Raw genomic sequence first — 21,400 nt, forward strand, 5'->3', positions numbered from 1 at the left:
CTGTTTCTGCAGCCTTCTTTTTCTTCTCCTGCTTTTGTAGTGCCATTTTGCTGCTTAGCGGGAGTGTGTTTAGGTCAGGGGTTTTTCATGCTTTTTCACATGCAGGTAATGATTCTTGTTCTTGGAGCTGAGGAGCATAGAAAACATCTCAGGGTGGTGGGTTTTTTTGGGGGTGGTGGTGTTATTTTTAATGACTACTAATTTTTTTGTTGAGGGTAACATTACTGTCTCAGGAATGTGTGAAACTGAAAGTTTTGTAGAGTTTTGTTCTTTATTAATGGGTTGTTTAAAAAAAGAAAAGTTACTTTGCATCTGCTGCTTTTATCTTTACATGAAATCTGGAGGAGGAAATGAAGACTTTGAGGAAGAAAACCATTGGTTTATTATCAGACCCTTGCATTTAGATGAACAGGAAAGTAGGGTAAGAATCTCTAAACCTGTAGGAGAAATGAAGGCATTAGATGTCTCGGATTTTGCTGTTTTCAGCTACTCTAACTCATTTAGTAGGGTTTTTTGGTAAGCATAATTCCTGTGTGTGAGTAGACTTTGCTGTGAGCTCATCCTGCATCTCTCCAGTGATGCACGTTAACCTTTCTCTGCAATCTTAACTTCTTGATGCATCTTTTCTGTAGGGGCTTGGTGGTAAAAGGGGAGCTGGATGACCCTTCATCTTCAGCCAGGATCAGCTTGTTCTGGGGTATCTGAGCTCCCAGAAACAGATATATTCGTGTCCGCTGAAAACACCCTGCCACATTAGCATATTCCCTGTAACGTATGCTCAAAGGGTGTTTCTTTGCAGAGAAGCCTCTCTAAAGATAGCATCGTGAAGTTCTGTGTTGTCAACCAGGGACACTTGATCTAAAAAACAACATTTGATACACAGACAAGGTTTGCAAGTGCCATCTGGATTCTCGGAGATGAGCTAGGTTGTCTCTGTTTTGCGTACACTCACGAGGAAAAAAAAAAAAGTAAGTGCAGGCAGATTAATTCTTCAGGATCACCTGAGCAGGACCGTTTAGTCCACACAAATGTCCTCGGTGACACAGGACACCAGTGTAATCCCATACTGCTCGGCAGCATGTGCTGGTGCACCTTCTTAGGGTGCTGGAAATAATTCTGTAGTTTACTGGTATATTTATTGAAACCCAGGTGGAAATAATTTAAATTCCCTGGGGCCAGTAATATTTTAATCTACTATGAAGCATACTGCAAGGCAGAACCTGCAAATGATGCAAAGCACTGCAGAAATGGGCATATTTTTAGGGAGGTGGGGATGCAGGGTACACAGATGTCTTTGTCTGGCTTCAGTTCTGCGTGGTGGAGAGACCATCCACAAAAATACACCAGCGCTAAGAACAGAAACATGGAGAACGTGAACATCAAACACAGCCCTGGGTTGCATAGCAAACTTACTGTCCGCATCTTCCCAGGGATATGTAGGTTATAAAACGTATTTTACTTCAGGGTCTATTTCTTGACTTTCTAGTTATCCTCTCATATGCAGATCTAATTTGTCTAATGGGCTGGTGAGTGTAATTGAAAGGCAGCCTGCACTTACACGATAGTGAAAAGTCTCACCTGTGCCCAAGCACAGATGGGTCTCTGCCTTGCTGCTGCATCATTAGAGGAAATTTATAGGCACTGTGTCACAGGCTTTGCTGTGACCGCGGGAGGAAAATAGCAGTTTAAAACAAGCTTGGGGTTTTGCTGGTTTTTTTTTTTTGTTTGCAGGGTGGGCTCTTTTATTTCCTGGGTTTGCAGTTTTGGTGGTTGCGCTTCTTGGTTAACATCATCTTTGTCTTTCCCTTGTGCTCCAGTTGGTGGTGAGCAGCCTAACGCAGGTTACTACTAACTAGTTTAGGACAACCCTAAGAATGATGAGTTGGAAAGTCTTTCCTGTGCTATGTTGCAGCATGATGCTTTGAAAGCAAGTGCGTCAGCAGCTGAGCCAGCACCTTCACTCTGTGGTCCCTGTGCATCACTGAATCTCCAGAGGTTATCCATGGAAAATCTCCACCTCTGCTGCCTATTACAGAGAGAGGAAGGAGGCACAGCAGGGACAGTTACTGCTGTGCGTCCATCTCTGCTGGGGTCATTCCCTGAAGAGACCAAGAAGTAGTGAGCTTTAATGGCTCTCCTGTCCACCCCCGTCTCTCCATGTCTGGGCTCTGCAGGAGATGCTGGCTTGTGGTGCTCCAGCACCGCACCAGTGGCCCCACTCCTAAAGGTGTGTAGGTGCCCATCTACATCATCAGGCTCCTAAACACCTGGAAAACCCACCCCTAAGCATGTTGCTCCTGTGCTTCCCGCTCTGTGGGACAGTGGAAAGCTTTCCACATGCTGATGGAGTTTGGGGCGAACGGGAAGAGCAATTTGTGTAGTGACGCGAGGAGTGTTTTTAAGAGTCAGAATTGTCATCTTGGCAGGGCTCCTATGTGTGTCATTGATCGGGAGTGAATATTAGCTGGGCAGCAGTTAATGTACGTAGCGCCCAAGTAAATGAGGCATGCTCTCTAAAGAGACCCAGCGTGAGTTATGGCGTGATCAGAGAGTCTTGGCTACATCGTGATTAGAGAGTCTTGGTACATCGACAGGGTAGCAAGATGAGTGTTAGTGTGTGCAGCACTGCTGGCGTCGGTGCAAGGGCTGCAGTATGAAAGCCACAGTGGGCTGTGGGGTGAGGAACGCTTGTGGTCCTTAGTTTGGACTTTGGCACTTGCAGGAAGTTATAAATAATGGAAAAGACTTGGGAAGTCTTTTTCACCCCAAGTTCCTCCTTGAATTCTTGTACAACTTGCCCAATTTTGGCTAAAGGTTGGTGGAACTTCAGCCCCTGAGCTGGCTGGCAGTGGGTGAGGTCCTGCTCTTCAGCCTCCCTCCAGAGAAGGGAGACTGCCAGTTGGACTCTGCTTTGTGTTTGGAAAAGAGAGAAAATGATATGACTTCAGGGCCCCAAGGGGGATTGTTTTTCTGTGTCCTTTGATTGCTTCATTTTGGGTTTGTGGTAGAACTTGGATGGTGGTTTGTTTTGGGTTGGATTTTTTTGTTTAGTTTTCTTTTTGCGGGAACGACCATTGTTTTCACCTAAACTAGCCCTTCTGACTATGAGCTTCTGGGCTGCTTCCTTCTGCAGGTGGTCAGGACTTGTACCTGTTCTGTGCTTAACAAACAGTTTTGTTTTTTTTTCTAGTTTAATTTAGGCTTTTAGTAATAGCTTTGGGTGTTATTTTGGTGTTATTGGTGCCTCTCTGTGGTCTAATTGATTGTTATGGATTAAACGTGGTGTTCTGCCTTGAGATCTTCTCACTTCTTTAAGAAATGGCCTTGCTTTTTTTGAAGTGGCGTTATTTACCAGTTATTGGTAGTGGTGCTTGGGCTGCTGGCACTGGTACTTTGGGTCTGTCTTGTATGCATAGACTTTTTTGTCTCAGTTCCTGTATTACTCAGTTTGATTTTTTTTCTACTCACTGGATACCCTCACCCCTTAAACACCAGATCTGCTGTACCAGTTCTCATTAGCTTCAGATCCCCACATGCTGAGCAGCGTTCGTGATGCTATAAGAAATCCAGATTTGCTCAGTATTAGCTATTTTTTGAGGTCGGTGGTGGGTTTTTAGGTTGATTTATAGTGGTGGAAACCAAATCATCAAGCAGCAGGGTTTGGAAGATGGAGGACTGAGAGAGGGATGTATTCTTAAATTGTTGTTTTAAAGCTTCTGACGTAAACTTCCTGTACGTTTTTAGTAACCAGGTTTAAAGTTCTTAAATCTTCAATTACTGGATTATTTTAAGGGGAATTTGTGGTGGTTTTGAATCCATCCTGTTATTTTAAATGAGACTATTTCCTCCTCTAATGATTTTCCCCTTTTACCTTGTGTTGTGTGAGTTTCTGAGGAGCTCTGGGATGGCTCTGCCCTAAGCTATGTGTTTCTGTGAGGTCTGCCTGTCTGTACTCGTCTCTCGGGTCAGGCTGAGTAGTGCAGGACTGAGAACTTGTCCAAGTCATGGGCAATGCCCGTGGTAGTTGTACCCGGTGAGGCAGGATCGCTGTGAAGGTGCAATCTAATCTCAGGGGTGCTCAGGTAAAAAGACAAGCTTATATAGACAAGGGCTGTCTCTCCCGAAGGAGGCTTGTGTTTTCCTCTTGCTGCTGTGGTTGAAGCATTTCTGGGTTCTCTGATGACACAAAACTCGAGTAAACCTTGCTGTCGGCAGCTTTCTGCAGCCCAGGCCGTGCCATCGCTCGTCACGCGTGGGTGCTGCTGGGGCTGCCTGGGCAGCAGAGCCCGCGCCAGCTCTGTCTGCTGCGGGAGTTGCTCATGGTGTTTCTTGATGCCTCTCCTGGCTCATGTGGGCTCTGAAAGGCAGCAGAAAACCTGCAATTTTGATCCCCAAAGCATCGTGGTTATGAGCTACTTAGGAGTTCCCCCATGGCGTGGTGTGCTGGAGAGCAGATGGGTGTGGAACTGCAGTCTGCAGTCCGGAACCTCAGGTCTGGGGCACAGGGATTTTTCTACCTCAGACCTATTGGTCTGAAAGATCCTCTTAATGATCTGTGGGAGCTTCTGTACAAACAAAACAACCTGTACACGTCCCAGTAGGAACTGGTGCTGCATGTGACCAAACTGGTTCCCAGCAGCTAACGGGGAGCAGAGGCATACTGACAGGCAGGACTGGAAGCCCCAGGAGCTGCGGCCTTGGGATCCAAGCTCCCCCAGCACTGCGGCACGAGGCTTCACACCATCACTTAGCTGCTTGGAGTCAGGGGTTAAAAATGCACCAGGAACTGAAATGGCCCCTGCTTGATGTTGTGCTTTTCTCAAAGGAAACTCCCGAAATGATTACTCCCCAACAGGCAGGGGTTCATCCTGCAGCAAGCAGAGAGTGACTGCTGGTGGGAAGCCTTCAAGCAAAGGGGCTTGCTGTGCTGACCCAGAAACAGCATCTTTCTCAACATCTGCTAAATTTCTTACAGAATTGGCTAGAAAACTACCTCCTATTCCACAACTTTATTTTTCCTACTGAAACTAAGAGCTGGGATATAAAACACCAGGCAGTGAAAAAGAAGGGTTGCTAGCCTGGTATCTCAGAATAGACCATCACTGTTTTTTTTCCTCACACACACACACACCCCCCCCCAGCTTCCAGGAATGAACCAGACTCACAGCATGGAAGCTGCAGGACCCAGCAAAAATCCCCTGGGAAGGGGCTTGGGTGGGAAACGTGGTTCCTTTGGGGAAGCCATGGGAATGCCAGACTCGCAGCGCTCACCTGAGCTTTTGCAGCAGCCTGGCAGGGAGAAGGGGGCTGTATCGCCAGCGAGCGCTGCTGCAGTGTCATAGCTGTGGCCTTGTTGTGCAGCACCGGCGGCTCTTCGGCTCAGCCGGCTGGGAGCAGAACAGCGCTGCAAAATCGCAGCGCTGCTGCTGCTGAAATGCTTTTTGCAGATTTCCCCTTTCTGAACTGATTTGTTAAAGAATAAAGTAGGGCAGCTGAGGAGGCATGGGGTCCCAGACTTTCAAAGGGAGTTTGTTGTGTGGTGGTGAGGTGAATTTGTGGCTTAAATCTCTTCTGTTGAGGTCTTGCTGATGGATTTTAAGCATTGAGCACCACTGATGTTGTGTCTGCTTGGACACCTCTAATCGCAGTGTCCACGCAACAGGCTCTTGTGCAGGACCCGCTGCAGAGAAGCTGCATAGCAGCCATAACCCTCTGGAAACATTTGCCTGGGTGAGACAACCCTACAGCCTCCCTGAGGCTCCTCCAGACCTATACCTGCCACTGGAGAAGCCCAGCGAGGGCTGCAGCGGCAGTGGGTCCCATGCTGGCTCCTCCATGGGGAACCACGGTGGTGGCCTGGGTTCCCCTGGCTGCAGCGGGGTTGTTCCTAGGAGTCTGCTTCAGCATCTCTGCTGCTCTGAAGCCTGTTTAAATCAGTGGATGCATGTCTGTTGACCATTATGAGCTGTGGAGAGCCCCTCGGAGCTAATTAGTAATAAGAGGATGCCAATTAAACACTGCTCCCTGGGCTCTACCACTGCTTTTCCGGTACTGCTGGGCTGGAGAGGAAGGTAACAAAATGGAGCTTAGTGCATATGTGTTTCATCTGGAGAGCAGGAGAAGGGTGGAGCTGCTTGTTAAATGGCCAGCAATCCAAGTTTTAAAAGGATTTATGAGTGCTAGATAAAATCACATCCTAAAGGCTGTCTCAAAGCCTCTGTTAAGGTAGAAAACACTTTCAAAAGTTAGAGCTTGTTTCACGGTGTCTTCCCCCTTTTGGGTTGCCCAAAATTTTACAGGTGCAAAAGTTGCAGCTTTATTTACTCTATGGCGTTTAGCCTAAGCAGGAAGAAAAAAATATTTCCAATCCCAAAATTACAGTGCTCAGTTGTTGTTCTTCTATATAACCTATGGGATTTTTTGATAAATTATTTTCTTTATACCTCAGCAGAGTTTAGCACAACTTTGGTTTAAAACCAGTGCTTGCAAAAGTTTAAAGTTTTAAAGGCAGTTGCATCTGTTCTAAAGTTTTCTTTTTTCAACACTTGGGTCCTGTTTCAGAATTAACTGCATTTCATGTTGTTACCCTGTACAACAGGCTGGTGCTGCTCCAGAGAGGGTTTACGCCAGCTAAAACTCGTGGGTATTGAATAGACATAAAAAACTAGGCTGCTAATTAGAAATAAGAAGAGTTTGAGTTGCTTAATGGGTACCTCTGCAATCAAAAAATGCTGCTGAGGAACATCGAAGATGGGGAGGAAAGCCGTGATATGCCAATGGTGGGTGTGGAGTAGTGGCAGAGCTGGTGGCTTTGGTGTTGAAGTGCAGAGGATGGCTTGCACGTCTTGCACATTCACTGTGCTGGTGAACCGTGGCAGAAGTGAGCATTAGTGTCTGACGCTTCAATTTGGGGTACGTGGTGCGTGCACGGGTGGCTGGAGAGGATGGAGCCTGGGCGAAATGCCTGCCTACCTTTGTAAACGTGGTCCCTAAACTGCAGCAGAGTTCGAAGAATGCTAATAAGAGGAATGGACTCTTGGTGCTAGCATTGCTGGGGGAGGCTGGGTTAGCATGTCCTTCAGCTGCGAGTTTCCCACACGTTGGGTCACTTTTTACTCTCTGGAGTAAACTTGGTGTTTACTCCCTGGACCGCAGAGGGGCGAATCGCCCTGTTTGTGGCCTTGCTCTTCTGGGCAGGGAGCAATTTCAGACCTTTTGGGGGTAACCCCTTAAAGCCAACTTTTTAAATGACTTTTCATATCTAAAAAGTAGCAAAGATGGTACAAGTGCTGTATATCATTCATATAAGCGTGGTTAACTCAATTCTTGCTTTTGCTATACATAGCATTTACTATAAGTGAAACTCAAGCTCTTTTTTTTTTTTTTTCTGACGTAACATTTCTGTATGTAGAAGGCCCACAAAATAATCATAAAAAAAAAAAAATCTTTGATACTGAGCTGTTGCTCCAAGTCTGTTTCTAAATGGTATCCCTTTTGTACGTGTGGTGTTTGGGCTCCACCGGAGTCGGGAGCCGTTAATATTCTTGGTGTTTTCTTCCCTGCGGCAAATGAGAGACAGATGTTCCCATCTGGAAAGTTTGCTCCCACCACCGTCGTTTCTCTTGGAGTCGGAGGATTTGGAGAGCAGTGCAGCAGGCTGAGACTTTTAAGAACTAATTTTTGCATGATTGTGATAATTGCCTGTTTGATATCTGTAACTGCTTTCATTTTTCATTCAGAGTGCTTTAGCCTAATAAGTAAATAGTGCGGAGAAGTAAATATTTCTTAATATTGTAATAGGAGTAGATGATTTAAAAAAAAGTCTTGATTCCGTAACTTTAGATGGAACAATAAACTAATGAAAAACTACCAAAATACTTTAGCAGTAACTAAGCAGAAGTAGTGAGCATCTCTGGCTGTGTTTGAACACAGCTGCCCTGCCCAGCCCCTGCCCGTGTCCCAGGTTATAATGCTGGCCGAGGAGGCCTGAGCAACCAGGGGGGTGGTTTTGGGGAGGGAGGAGTGCTCCCGCCAGTCCCCAAAGCGCTTCCCATCCTAAAACTGAAATGCTGGCTTCTCTTTAGGCTTTTGTTTCCAGGATCACATTCCGCTGGGATGTATTCCAGGAGTATATCCCTCCTTTTGGGGTGGCTGCCTCTGATGGGAGCAGAGCAAGCAGCTAGCAAGGATGGCGAGGGTTCCCTGCCCTGGGGCATCGTGGGCTCCCCAGCGGTGCTCACTGCACCCCTTTCAGACAGCCAATGAGCAAAAGCTGTTGGTAGGGAACTTGGGTCCCCAAAACTTATTCACATGGGCACTAGCAGTGTGGGAAGGGAATTGCTATGGCGTGTTGGTAAGAGCAGCAACAGCTCCCAGGTGGCTGCCGCACCATGTGTAAATTTTTAGGGCAGCTTTTACGGTCTGAGTGGCTATTCCCTCGCTCCTTCATTGAAAAGAGAGCAGGAGCGTGGGGGGTACCACGCCAAAGTGGTTTGTGTTCTTGTAGAAGCAAGACAGTCAGAATTAGGGGGGCTTGATGTATACCCCACTCTGGGGGCTGTTGGATGCGATAGCTTGTGGGATGGATCCTGCATCCATGGGTTTGCACTGCTGGCCCTGGTATGAGTCCGTGGACCAAGAGGAAACCAGGAGCTAAGGAGGCAGGCATGCCGTGCAGGTGGGTTTGTGCTGATGGGTCTGACGTGGCTAAGGCAAGGGCAGAGCCGGAGCTGCCACCGTCTTGTCTAGGTGGGAACACAGCAGAAGAGAACTGCTGTGAAGTCCAACCTGTGCTACCGATGAGTTTGTAGAGCCAGGCACATTAATAGGTTTTTATAAAAATCACTGAAGGGCAAGATAGATAAAGATCTGCAGTCTGCCTTCAGGAATAAATTATTAATCTTATTTCCCTTATTAACTGCTTTCTGGACTGGTTGCGAACGATAACATACTTTGCTCTTTCAAGTTCTTCTATCTGAGTTTCACATTGAATTGAGATTTAAAGTGAAACAGCTGTGTGTGGGAGAGGAATAGATGGCAATGGAGATACACACGTTTATTTTTGATTTATAAAATGTCTATCCCAGGCTCAGCAGCTCCCTCCTGTGTGACGCGAGGCTCTCCTGCGAGGTGCTGAGTCCTCTCCACTCCCACAGCATCTTACAGCTCAGGAGGCTAGATGTGCTATAAAACCAAGCTAAACAGGGTAAAAATAGGCTGATCGCATTTAGTGGAGGAACTATCTGTGCAGTAATGTAAGTTACCCACTGCAACAGATGCTATATGATCATCTTGGCCAACTCCGTGCTTTGGTGTGGAGGGAGGAGGACAGAGAAGGACCTCAGCTGACCAACATTTGCTGCTGACCTGTTTATGTGACATGCTCATGTCTCCCAGTTCTGGTTGTAAATTATCGTTTATTGACTCAAGCAAAGGGAGACCACTGGAAACCACCCTACATGGAAATAAATGTCAATATTTCTATAGAAGTGTAGTCTTGACTGCAAACCTCTTAACATCTCCCTCTCCACCAAACTGGGACTAACCCAACCATCCTTATTTTTCTAAGGCTGCTGTATTGGCTGCCTTGTTTCTGATGCTTATCTTCAGTCTTCCCCCTCCATCGCTTTTTGATGCAGTGATGCTGCAAAAAGATAAAATATTGGCTCTTTCCTCAATGATGTTATTTCAGTTTGAGCTTGGGGGAAGCTGTCTGGAAGCAGGTGATGGAGGGATTGCAGCGGAGTAGCATTAAACAGCGTCTTCTGGAAGTCTGCGTAATGATACCCTTGCTTTGCATGTAGATAACCTCTCATCTGCATGCCTTGAAGAGCTACAAAGGTGCTCTACAGATGGCTTAGAGCTGTCGAGGGGAGGGAGAGGCAACCTTAGAGCAGAGGAAAGATGCTAATAAAATTTAAATGTAATTCTTCCCATTTCTCTGTTCCTAAATGTGAAAAATATTAGCTTGGTGGAGACTGAAAACAGATGGTGAGCAGTTGGAGCAGATAAGCATGTTATTCAAAATAAACATTCGCCAAAGCTGGGGAGGTGGCGAACCATATTTCATTTCACCCTATTTACATTATCAGGTCAGGTTACACTGATGCTGCCTCTCGTTTGCATTCAGACTATCAACAGGGAACCCTGCGACACAAGCCAACTGCAGCGTGTCCTTTTCATCATAGACGTGTTTGAGCTAGAATGGATGGGTTTGGGCCATTTCCCTGGCTTTTTCTCCACGATGATATATTGAGCTAGCTATCTTACAACAGCTCTCTTAGGCTGTAGGCAGGGTCCTGTCAGCCACCAGAGAGGGCACCGAGGTGTGTCCTTCCTTTCTTTCCCTCTTTCAAATGGTCTCTTTATCCATTTAGACAAGCTTTGCATTGCTTTATCTTAAACCAGAGACTCTTACCCATGTAAATGGTGGGGAAACAAGCCTCTGGTTCAAAGGACTGTTTCTAGGAAGGGTTCATTTTGCTGACTTGTAGGTGATCGATAATTCATGCCTCTAGTCCAAGTGGTCATCCGAGGTGGTAGGGCCAGGGGAAAGAGAGGTGTGTCTGGAGTGTGGCTTATCTCCCTTGCTTTGATGAATGTTTTGGGATGGGCTGAATCGCCTTTGGGAGTGTCTGTCTGTCCGTTGGCTCCAGAAGAAGCTCGGACCCGGCTCCTGGATGACCAAAGAATTTTTCCTGCCAGATGTAACCTTCGCTGCTGCTACTGGGACAATTCTCCAGTCCCTTGCTCTCAAGAGGCAGGTGTGAATTTTGGGGTCTTAACTTTTTGAGGTGAGGAGTGGCTTTTTGGGTTATGAGCATATTCTGCCTGTTCTAGATGAAAGTTGAAAACATCTGCTCTGATTCAAACTCTTCTTTCTGTATGAAACAGTTATGTGCTTTCACTCCTGAGACTCTGAACCACTGGGCAAACCCTTGTACACAGTCTTTTGTTTAAAAGACATCAACTAAAACCAAAACTTTGTTAATTTGCAGACTTTCAATCTAAGCACTTAGTGGTCAAAGCCTTGTTGACCAGGTTCGATTTTGAGTCTGCTCTCTCTGTCCTGCAAACTGCAAAAGGGAAAAGCAAACCCTCACCTGTGTATAGCTGCTGGTTATGCAGTGCTGTCTCGTCTTTTTTTCTCTTATTTCTTCCAATATGTTTCATGTTTTGACTTCTACAGAAAGCTGGCAAACGGGTTTGCGAGAAACAGTTCCAACTTCATGCAGCTTATTTTTAAATGGGATCTACAAAATCACTCCCAGGCCAGGCAGGTTCCTTCTTCCTTCTTAACTCTCATGACAGTGAATTAAGGGGAATCCTACATCTGCGTCAAGAATGGCTTGACGCACCCAGCCACAGACTTTAAATCCATTTCCCATGAGAGACAAGGAAAGGCTTTGCTGTCTTGAGCTGATAGGGTTTAACAGCCTGCGCATACTCTGTGTGCTCACTAATAGAGGTTACTGGATGGTGCCCATGCAGATGCTACGGTGTGAATTTGTGTAAGGCATCCATGTTTTCTGCACTGTAGCAGCGGCTTTTTCTCTCTTCCCTTGCTCTCGGCAAGCTCGCAGCTCTGCCGTTGCAGCTAGATCAAGGCTTTCTCTTGAGCATCATCCTGCAGAGCAGAGCACCGCCAGCCTCGGGCGCTTTGTAACTGCCCATCGCGGCTTTGAAATGCGACCGACAGTATGGGAGATGCAACTTGGGAGTTGCAGCCCCAGCAAGGATGCAAGACAGGTTCACGATCTGCTTTTTGTTAATAAATACAAATCTCCGATCCTGATATTGTTCTGCTATCTGTCGGAACTATATTTTGAATTTTGGGAAGTGGATGGGGAGGAGACCATTTGTGTCTGTCTGCCCACCCCCCGGGGTTGTTCCTGGCTCTCTTCTCCAGTTCCTTATCTTGCTTTTTGGGGGAAGGTAACATCCAGTTTTCCTCATGCAGTGTTTTTGCTTCTTTTTCATCACTTAGTTTATTCTCTAATTGCCAAAGGCATTTAAGGATTAATTTAAATTCCAGTGTACTTGAGATACTCCCTAACTTGTCACTATTTTTTTGCTTGTGCCTTTTCCCTTTTCTCAAACCCACAGGCATGAAGAGATGAATAAAGTGGCTTCTTTATACAGTTTACAATGTGAGTAAATGCTAGCCATTCTTCAGAGGTTACCTGTCAACAACAGCATTCTTTGTACTAAACACCATAGGTAGAAGACTTCTTTAAAGAAAATAAATACGATGAAATCTGTCTCGAGTGGGTGTTGAAATGCCCCCTCTAAAACGTGCTGCTGTGTTGGAGAGCTGGAGCCTCGGTCCCCCACGAGCGCAGGAGCAGGACTTCTCTGGGGACCAGTCGAGACCGCAGGTTTTCTCCTGGTGTGCTGTCCTGTTGTCTCACTTAGCTCTTTCTGCTCTCCAGAAAGGAAAATCATCAGCTGCACTTAACCTTGACATATGCTCCTTTTTAATTTGTTAGGCTAGGATGAGAACTGGAGCAGCAAAGGAAATACAGAGCATACCGACAGTCGACACAGAGAGTCAGATAAAACCAGGGGCCTTTTCAGCGTGTCGCTGGAGAGCAGAGTGATGAAGGTGTATTCAAAGCTCTGGGGCTTTCCAGTCTCTTGCACACCTGGGCTCCGTAAATGGGACACACGAATATATAGGGCACACAGCATAAACTGATACGTGCCTACAGCTGTCCTTACCCAGACAGCAGCTTTGCAGCATCTGAAATCTGTAACTCCAATCGCTGTGAAATCTGGTCTTCAGGCTTATCGGCTTTTGGAGAAGATGAAATTCTTGCATCAAGCCAAGACTAAAACAGCATCTCCGTGATTGGGTTTCATTTTACTCCAAGTGAATCGTCTTCCCATGTGAAACTCCAGCATGTTCAAGGCTGGGAAGGCAGCTGGGACGGCAGCTCTCCCACCCGGCTGGGTGGCCACGTCGCTGACACCTCTTTCCCTGGTTAACGTTTGCAGGTCCTGGGTGCAAAGTTGAGTATGTGTGACTGCAAAGTTTTGACATTTGGCAGCTTGACAGCAAAAGTGTTGTGCCATAAACACGTTCAATCTGTGTGGTGCAGACACGGCTTGAAAAATAGCGACATAACATTTCTAAATGTTTTAAGTCCAGGTAGAGTTTGGAAGGAGGAGTTTTTGAAGGAAAACAACCCAATGTTTCCAGTTTAGCCCAGTGTCCTGCTCTGACACTTGGAGTATTCAGTCACTGACAAGAATTATCCTTCTTTTTTGGAGTATCATCCAAAAATCTATTACAGCATTTGACTCTTTAGCATGATTTCAGGTGACCGATATGGTGGAGTGACTTGCAGGAGTTTTGAGGAGCTTCTCAGCATCCTCTCTGTGCATCTGGAGGCAGCACCAAAATGTTGCTGTTGGTGAGCCAGTAAATATTTCTGAACAGTGAAATGCAGAAAAAAGAGACTGAGAAGGTGGCATTTCTCCAGGGACCATCTCCCTGGCTCATTTTTAGCCCCAGGTCAACTTGAGGCTGTCTCAAGTCCTTGTTCGTAGTCTGGTTTGCTCACATGATTCTCATTAAATGAATGTGTTCAGGCTAAAAATGAGGAGTTTTAGAAAGATGGGTTTTTGTCTGCATTTATAGATGCCCCAGGTCATTAGCAGGAAGCTTTTAAATTTAACAATCCTGTTTGCTTCTTGTCTGTCGGAGTGAGCTCGGAAAAGAAAGTGTTGGCTTCTCGTGGGCTTTGGTTTTGGTGTCTCATGCAGTAGCCCAGCAGTAGCTGGTTTTATTTTGGGGTTATAAATTCCATGTGACTTCCCCCCCCGTAAATTAACCAAACTAGTTCTGCTTTCTTAATGTGCCCTAGGAGCATTTTAGGAGGCAAGAGGAGAAATCTTAAGGATTGGTTTCGCACTGTTTCTCTCCAGAGCATGGTAATATCAGGTTGCCCATATATGCCTGGGGAAGAGGGTTTCATAGGAAGGGGGTGCAGAAGACCAAACGAGGCGGACAGGTGGCAGTGCGTTGGTATTTGGGGTGTGTGGTGGGAAAGGGCTGGCAGCGCAGGGAGCGATGTGGTGCTCTCCTTGGCATTCCTGCAGCTGGGCAGAGAGCTTGCAGAGAAGAGCGTGAACTCCATCTCACGTCTGCTTCCCAGGAGCGTATGCAAACAGGTCGTGGTTGTCGCATATTAGCTCACGGTTTTGTAATTATTCCCATATTCTGAGCAAACATGTTTCCGTCCCCTGATGGGCATCAGGCAGCTGGCACCGAGTGGTGGATAGGCACAATTAGTACTGTTTTGATTGAAAAATTTGGGTCATTTAGCGACATTTCCTTTCTCTGCCTGGGTGAGTGAACTCAGACTTTTTGTGGTAGAAATGCCTGTAACTTCATGCACAAAACCTGCTCCCTGACTATTTTGCTGCATTTATTTAGAGAAGGAGGAAGGGCAGGGCTTTGTCTCCTTCTGCTCTTGCCATTAAACTCACCTGCTGGAATAGGTACCTACGTGCACAAATGATGACATATTCCTACATCAATGCATTGTTATTCATCTGAACGTCATATTCATGCATGGATATGACAGAGTCAGTGTTAAATCATATAAAAGGCCAAATATATGTGAATAGTACTTTGCAATATTATACTAATACGGTTATTATATGTTAAAATTAATAGTAGTTTCCCATGGCTTTGGTATCTTCCCACTTTGTTCATGAAAGCAAAGCCCAGAATTTTTTTTTTTTTTTTTTTTTTTGAAAGCAGGCTTAAATAAATGAAGACATGGACTTTCTGCCATGGAAGTATTGTGGACACAGCTTTCATAGCAATTCCAGCCCCATCATCCCAGTTATTCCAGCTGCACTGAAAGGGCGGGAATACAGGGGTTTTCAGTGTGTATTCATCTCTGCTCCCCCTTCCACAGACCGTCCTGTAAACAGCAAAAAAAATGCTAGAAATAACGAACTTCATTTGTTACCTTGCTGGCATTAAGGATGACTTGCCATAAGGAAGATAAATGAGCCAGCTCGTGCCTGATGTGTGGTGGCAGAGCAGGTGCTGGTGGCTCCCGGAGCAGATTCCAGGCCAGTGGCACGAAGGGCTCGGGTGCCAATTCGCATCTTTGCTCTCAAAAACAGCATTTTTGTCAGGAGTTGTGAAGTAGCAGGTTTTGTGGTTGTATTTCAGTGCAAAACTTTGCCGTCTATTCAGTGCTTCCCTGCTTTACAGGAATACAGCATTTAATTGCTTTGCCAGAACTTGGAAGCTGCATTTCTTACAGCTGATAGATGTTTGTAAAAAACCTGTGGATTACAAATTAGATTGTAATCTAATTTGATTAGATTACAGCATGCACTTTAATACCTTTCCTCTGTGGCTTAAAGAAATATCAGGGCTGATCCTGGGCGGCAGAGAGCCCCTGTGCCTGTGTCTTTCAGCCGCGCCCCCTTCAAGGAGGTGCACTGGGAGCCCCTTTGGCCGCCTCGCCAAGCAGCGATGCTCGCTGTGCGAGCCGCTGTGTCCAAAGCGGTGTGCTTGGCTGCCGCCCTGAAGCTCCGCCTGACTTTCCCACTCACTGACAGCCAAAAACTGCCTGAGAAAATTCACCGGTCCAAAGCCCAGCTTGCATGCACCGGAGAGAGGTGAAAAATGAGTGTCTGTATCTCCCTCACCCCCTGAGCCAGGATGCAGATGGGCGCGCTGGGAACCCGTTGGTGTTCCTGCACAGGGACATGATGGAGCGCGGTCACAACTCGTTAGCAAGCTAATCGAATGAGGCGAGCGGCGGCTTGAGGAGCAGGGAGTGGTGACCACGTTCTCAGAGGGGCGATTTGCCTCATGTTGAAAAGTGCGGAGCTCGCGAGCTCCGCAGCCAGGTGGGCGCCGGAGCCGCTGGCAGTGCGACGCGGAGCACCCCTGGGGTGGTGTTGGCTCCCATGGGAGCTGCGCTTTGGAGATGCTTAGGGTATGTCTGCTGAGCTGTCTGGGTTTAAAAAGCAAAAACCCAAAAACAACCCGCCGAAAAAAGACCAAGAAACCCCAAGGCCTGCATAAGCACAAATTTCCTCCCTTTCCCTCTTTTCTCCCCAAGGATGCCTTTTGAGGCCAATTTTAGCCACTGGAGCCAGGAGCATGGCCACACTGTTCAGCTGAGCTGGGATGTCCCACCAGAGCCTGGGTCCACAGGACAGACCCTCAGAGGCTGAAAAAGAAGCTGTGGTGTGAGCTGGCGATGTATTAGACACTAGAGACTGCACGTGGGAGAGAGGGTGTGAATAGCTGATATCAGCTCATCTTTACAACTCTGTGACCATTTTGGTCGCTTGTTGGCACAGCTGCACCAATGCTCTCTGCACACTGGGCCAGCGCCCACCCAAAAACCAGGTTGCCTGTTGGCATGGGTCTGAGAGAGGTTGCAGTTCCTCCGGAGAGGCCACCTCGGGGCCAGGCAGCGTGGGCACGGGGCCCGTGCAAGGCTGCGTGCAGGCTGCCATGGGGAGGCCGCACTGGGCAGCGAGGACCACCCTGGTGTGAGGGAGAGGAGGTGCAGGATTGTTTAATTTTGAGGTTGGGTGGTTTGTTTTTTTGTTTTTTTGTTTTTTTTTTTTTTTAAAGCAAACATGTGAAGCAGGTCAGAGAGCTGTTTCCCAAAGTGGCTGCTTCGGAGCATGTTTTTGCTGGTTGGGGAGCAGGGCTGGAGGTGAAACCTCAGCACCCCATGCTAGCTATGCATGTGGGCATGCCTGGGGAGTATCAAGGGGACCTTAAATGGGGGGAAAGCAAAGCAAACAGGCAGATATACTTTGAGGAAGCATCTTCAGGCACGAGGAGTGAGAAGATGCAGTTAAGAGACTGGGATGGTGGACACGGGCATCCTGAGCCTGCCTGGCAGCATCTCGGGACACGCGCTGCACCCCGGGGGCCTGTCCCCCAGCTCAGGGCCATACCCTGCCTCTCCCCTGCAGCGGCTCGGGGCCATGCAGAGCAGCGTGAGAGCCTTGGGTGACTTCCCCCTGCCTCTTATCTTCACCCTTGCAATTGTACTTCGTGTGCTGGGCGGGTAAATGCTCATCCATGACTCTTACTAAGCGTTACCACCTTCTCTTTGTACAGTTGCTGGTGAGAAGAGGGTGCCAGTGATGCCCGGATCGCCCGTGGAAGTGAAGATACAGTCCAGGTCCTCTCCTCCCAACATGCCGCCACTGCCCCCCGTGAACCCCGGTGGCCCCCGGCCGGTGTCCTTCACCCCGACTGCACGTAAGACCCCAGCAATGCTGCTTTTCCTGGGGACCAGCTCTAGCCGGGAGGAAAGGCTCTGCTTGTAGAAGTCACCAGGGTTGCCGTAGCCATTGGCCAGGGCTGCTCACCAGTACAGCAAGCATTAACTGTGCTGCACAGCTGTAGGGAAGGGGGGACTGGGGCTTTCCTGCTGTTCTGCTATGTATGCAGGACAAATAACAGGGTCTGTGATCCCCCCCTGCCTGCTCCTGCCTTGTTCTCTTGAGTTCTTCTCTTTGCAGGTGCAGCCTTGATTTCCACCATAAACTCCTTAAGAAATTGAAGTCCTTTATCAGGTCTGCTTCAAACAAGCCAAGAGCTGGGCTTTTCACTGTATCTTTTGGAGGAGTTAATTCCCGCTCTGCCGTATCTCACTTTGCAGACAGCGTTTCTGCAGCTAAGATGAGAAAGTTTTCCTTTTTTTGATTTCCCAGCCTTGAAAATTACTTGCTGTACATCCAGATTCTCTTTTCTCTATCACTTCTTTATAGTCTTTCCTATTAAGCCACAGTCGATCCTCGTCCTGCCCAGCTGTAGCGCAGCCTTGCACCCACTTCTAGCTCAGCGGTGTCTCCATGGATGGTATGGACATACAGCCTTTTCTTATAGCCTAGAAAGAGTCTTTTTTTTCTCCCTTAGCCAACATTTAAGGCATTTAATGTCTTTTAAAAAGCATCATTCCAGAGCAAAGCCGCTTTACTTTGTTGGGCATGGAGTTATCTAACCCCCACACGTGGCACATACATATTTTCCAGGCTCTCCTCACCTCTTTTCCCTGCACTGAGTTGTCTCCCTAGCTGATTCTGCATTGCTTTGCTGGTCACGTTGGTGTCTGGGATGTCTCACAGTTTCATGCTGGCAGTGGATTTCGGAGATTTACAATCCAGCCTCTTTCAGGACACACACTAACGTATTGCGTGATGCTGGCAATAGCACTAATTGCCGGGTTATCCCGCCAGACACGTTGTTCCCATCTTCATGCGCTGAGGGGTTTTTAAAGGCTCTCCTTTTGCTCAGGCAGAAAAGGACCATTAGCAAAGTGACAGAAATTAATTTTTCCAATGAGGTTGCTTGGCACACTGTTAAGGGCCAAGGAGCCTGAATCTGCTGATTGCAGATGACTTAATTGCCTCTTTCCAAGATAGATGAGAGATGCAACCTGTAGTGAAGTTCATTCTTGCTTTTTTACTTCTCAGTTGCACCAAAAGGTCTTGGTCAGAGTCAGCAGGTGTGTGTCCTGCCCTGTAAAAGCCCAAGCCGTGGGCAGGTGAGGAGGAGCATGCTGGAGGAAGGCCATGCCTGCCTATGGATTGCTAACAAAAGTGTTGGAGAAGCATCGAAAGCCTTTGACTATTGAGGGCCTAAGGCAGAATTTATCAGAGTAGCCCTACATGATGACTTTTGTGTTCCTAGGAATTTAGCATCCTCCTCTCCCCAAACCAGTAATCCCACTGGTCTCAGTATGCCGCCTCTTTTGCTTCAGCGCTGTCTTCTCACCTGGAAATTGAGGTCCCAGCCCGGCTCTGTGGTCTGTGGTGGAGCAGATCCTGGCGATGCGCAGGATCAGATAACTGCCAGCTGCCCTGCGGTAACGCCGTTTGTAGGAGGGTCAGGCAGGGTAAGCCTAAAAACACAGAGCAGTTACGGGGGCTGCGTCTAACGGCAGCCCCAACCAGACCCAGCTTGCTCTGCTTCCATGGCGTCACCCGAATTCATCAACGTCCGCTGCTCTCATCCTTGGCAGCCTCTCCCAAGGGTCCCCCACAGCCCCCTAGCCCCAGGGAGGGTCGCACAGCCCCTGCTTCTCCCGGGGTATAAATAGAGCCCGTTGCTTTCCCTAGTCTTTCATTTCAAAGAATAAGAGGAAGCGAAATAGAGAAGGGGTAAAGCACCTCTGTTGTGGCTGCTGGAGAGCACGGAGCTGCGTGGTCCTCTGCTGTTTGAGAGGAGCTTCTCTGGGCGGCTTTCCCCCCTATTTATAACACTTCTGTTGTGAAATAAATGCTCTTTATGAGTAATTGCCAGAAGCCTTGCTTTTTGCATAGCTCTGTGTTTGCTAGTACTCCATGATAGCTGACCCTGCAGGTATGTGCCATCTCTGCAGGACATCTCTGGTCTTTTGATGCTTTGGAGAAGCTGGTGTGGACAGGAGTTTTTCAGGTTGCATTGCTCCATAACAAAAGGCATGAGCTCGCTTTGCCTTTGCACCTTCGTCCTCTCAGTCCTGGCCTTGGCCTTTATTTCATCATCTCTCCTGTGTACGAAAGGACGCATCTTTGTTATGCCCCCAAAAAGCCTGTCGCCCCTTATGGTTAGCAGGAACCACCTCTGATGGTCTCTTTAGCCTTATCTTTCCCTTGCATCTTAACTGACTCTGGTTAATCTTCTCCGGTTCCCTCCTGTGCTCAGCCCTGCAGGTCCAGGTGTGTGGAGCCTTTCCAGTCTCCGACCCTGGCGTGCCCCAGAGTGGTTTAACTGTTCAAGTACCTCCTGCCTTCTTCTCTGAAAAACCCTCACTGGGGTCATGAGGATTTGGTATGATTCTCACAAAGCTGCAGTGGAAATTTTGGCATCTTCTTTTGCAAGTTGCTGCTCCATCACAGCACGCACCTTCCCCTGCCCTGCATGCAAGGGGCAATTCTGCCAGGTGGCTTCAGTGCTTCTCCTCTGAACGCCGTCGTTTGCAATGGTTTCTATAGCTTGTGGCCTTCTCTTCAGCACTTGCATCTGTAAGGTAGTCAGGGCTGAGCTTTTAATGATAACACAGTGGATCAGCAAAAACTATATTTACGATGATGTACTTTTCACCTCTAAAATTCTGGGTTTACACTGAGTTGGGGCCTCAGCGCACAGCTGCTCTTTAGACAGGGCTCTAGATTGCACAACAGCGGCGCAGGGATGTCAACAATTTATTCTAATCCCTTGCTGAGTTCCCAAACTTCCAGCCCTTCAGTCTGTTTCGACATGCTCACCGCTTATAGAAGGCAAAGTTGCAGACGCGACCAGGTTGGAAGAAACAACTGCGTTTGCGAAACTCCCTGTAAATCCCCGGGGAGGTACGGCGGGCGCCACAGGGCAGGATGCTGTCCGCCCTCCTTGGGGTGAGGTGGAGGCACCTGAGCTGCAGTATCTGCTACTGGGACCCTGGCTGTAATGAGCACTGATGACTTATTGTAAACGATGGGGCTGGGAAGGATCATTGGATTGTCTGGTGTAATTTTCTGCCTGATGCGGGCCAGAAAATGCTGATCGGTAATTCTTGCCGAGGGCTCTAAACTTTGAGCTAAAGCACATTTAATTCCTCAGGCTGAGTGTACGGCGCAGCTCGGACTGCCGCAGCAGCAGCTGTACGCAGCCTGACCCCGTGTCCCTCTGGGCCACCTCAAATGCAAATGGAGGTGTGCCAGCTCTGCTGAGCCCTAATTCTGTTGGTGTTTGATGGTCCTGGATATGAAGCTTGCTGAGCAGAGGAGAGAGATGCCGGGGAACTTGCTGGCTGTGGCGTACATCACACCTGAGCAATCCCATAAGGAAAACTCCTGTGGATGCCTTGGCTGGGCACATGGTTCTCACGTGCTGGGTGCTGCGGAGCATCCTCACGAGCTCAGGGGAAGGTTGAGAAGGCACACACATTGCCGGTGACCAGCTCCATTGCTGGGTGCCCTCTGGCATGGCGTGCAGGCTCTGCTCTGGCCATAGCCCCTTTTCTGGTTCTTGCCTCGTTAGCTAGCAGCAATTGACCATCGGCAGCAGGCTCTTGGGTGGAAGATGGATCCTCTTAAACACCAGACCGCAGGGACGTGCCCGTCTGATGCTCAGTATTGCTTCTGTCTCCCATTTGCAGTGCCGAGTGGAATAAACCATTCCCCCCCGACGCTGAATGGGGCACCATCCCCACCTCAGAGGTTTAGCAATGGTCCTTCCTCCTCCTCCTCCTCCTCACTGACGAACCAGCAGCTCCCGGCCACATGCGGCGCCCGGCAGCTCAGCAAGCTGAAGCGCTTCCTCACTACCCTGCAGCAGTTCGGCAATGACATTTCTCCAGAGATCGGGGAGAAGGTCCGGACCCTCGTCCTGGCATTAGTGGTAAGCCCAGCACACCGGCCCGGGCTGCCT

At 48.1% G+C, this 21,400-nt stretch overlaps 1 protein-coding gene across 3 annotated transcripts in view; it reads left to right on the plus strand.

The window, feature by feature from the left end:
- The window catches only part of CBFA2T2 (CBFA2/RUNX1 partner transcriptional co-repressor 2), a gene marked incomplete at its 3' end in the record, with an annotated part of 63,791 nt that overhangs the window by 31,007 nt on the left and 11,384 nt on the right, over positions 1-21,400 (plus strand). For all 3 annotated transcript variants that reach the window (XM_082325924.1, XM_082325925.1, XM_082325926.1), the window contains exons 2-3: positions 17,120-17,263; positions 21,129-21,370. In XM_082325924.1, the coding sequence (XP_082182050.1) occupies positions 17,120-17,263; positions 21,129-21,370 (386 nt within the window). The remainder of the gene's footprint in view (positions 1-17,119; positions 17,264-21,128; positions 21,371-21,400) is intronic.

This window comes from Platalea leucorodia (genome assembly GCF_965183815.1).
Source record: "Platalea leucorodia genome assembly, chromosome: 13".
Classification (NCBI taxonomy): Eukaryota; Metazoa; Chordata; class Aves; order Pelecaniformes; family Threskiornithidae; genus Platalea; species Platalea leucorodia.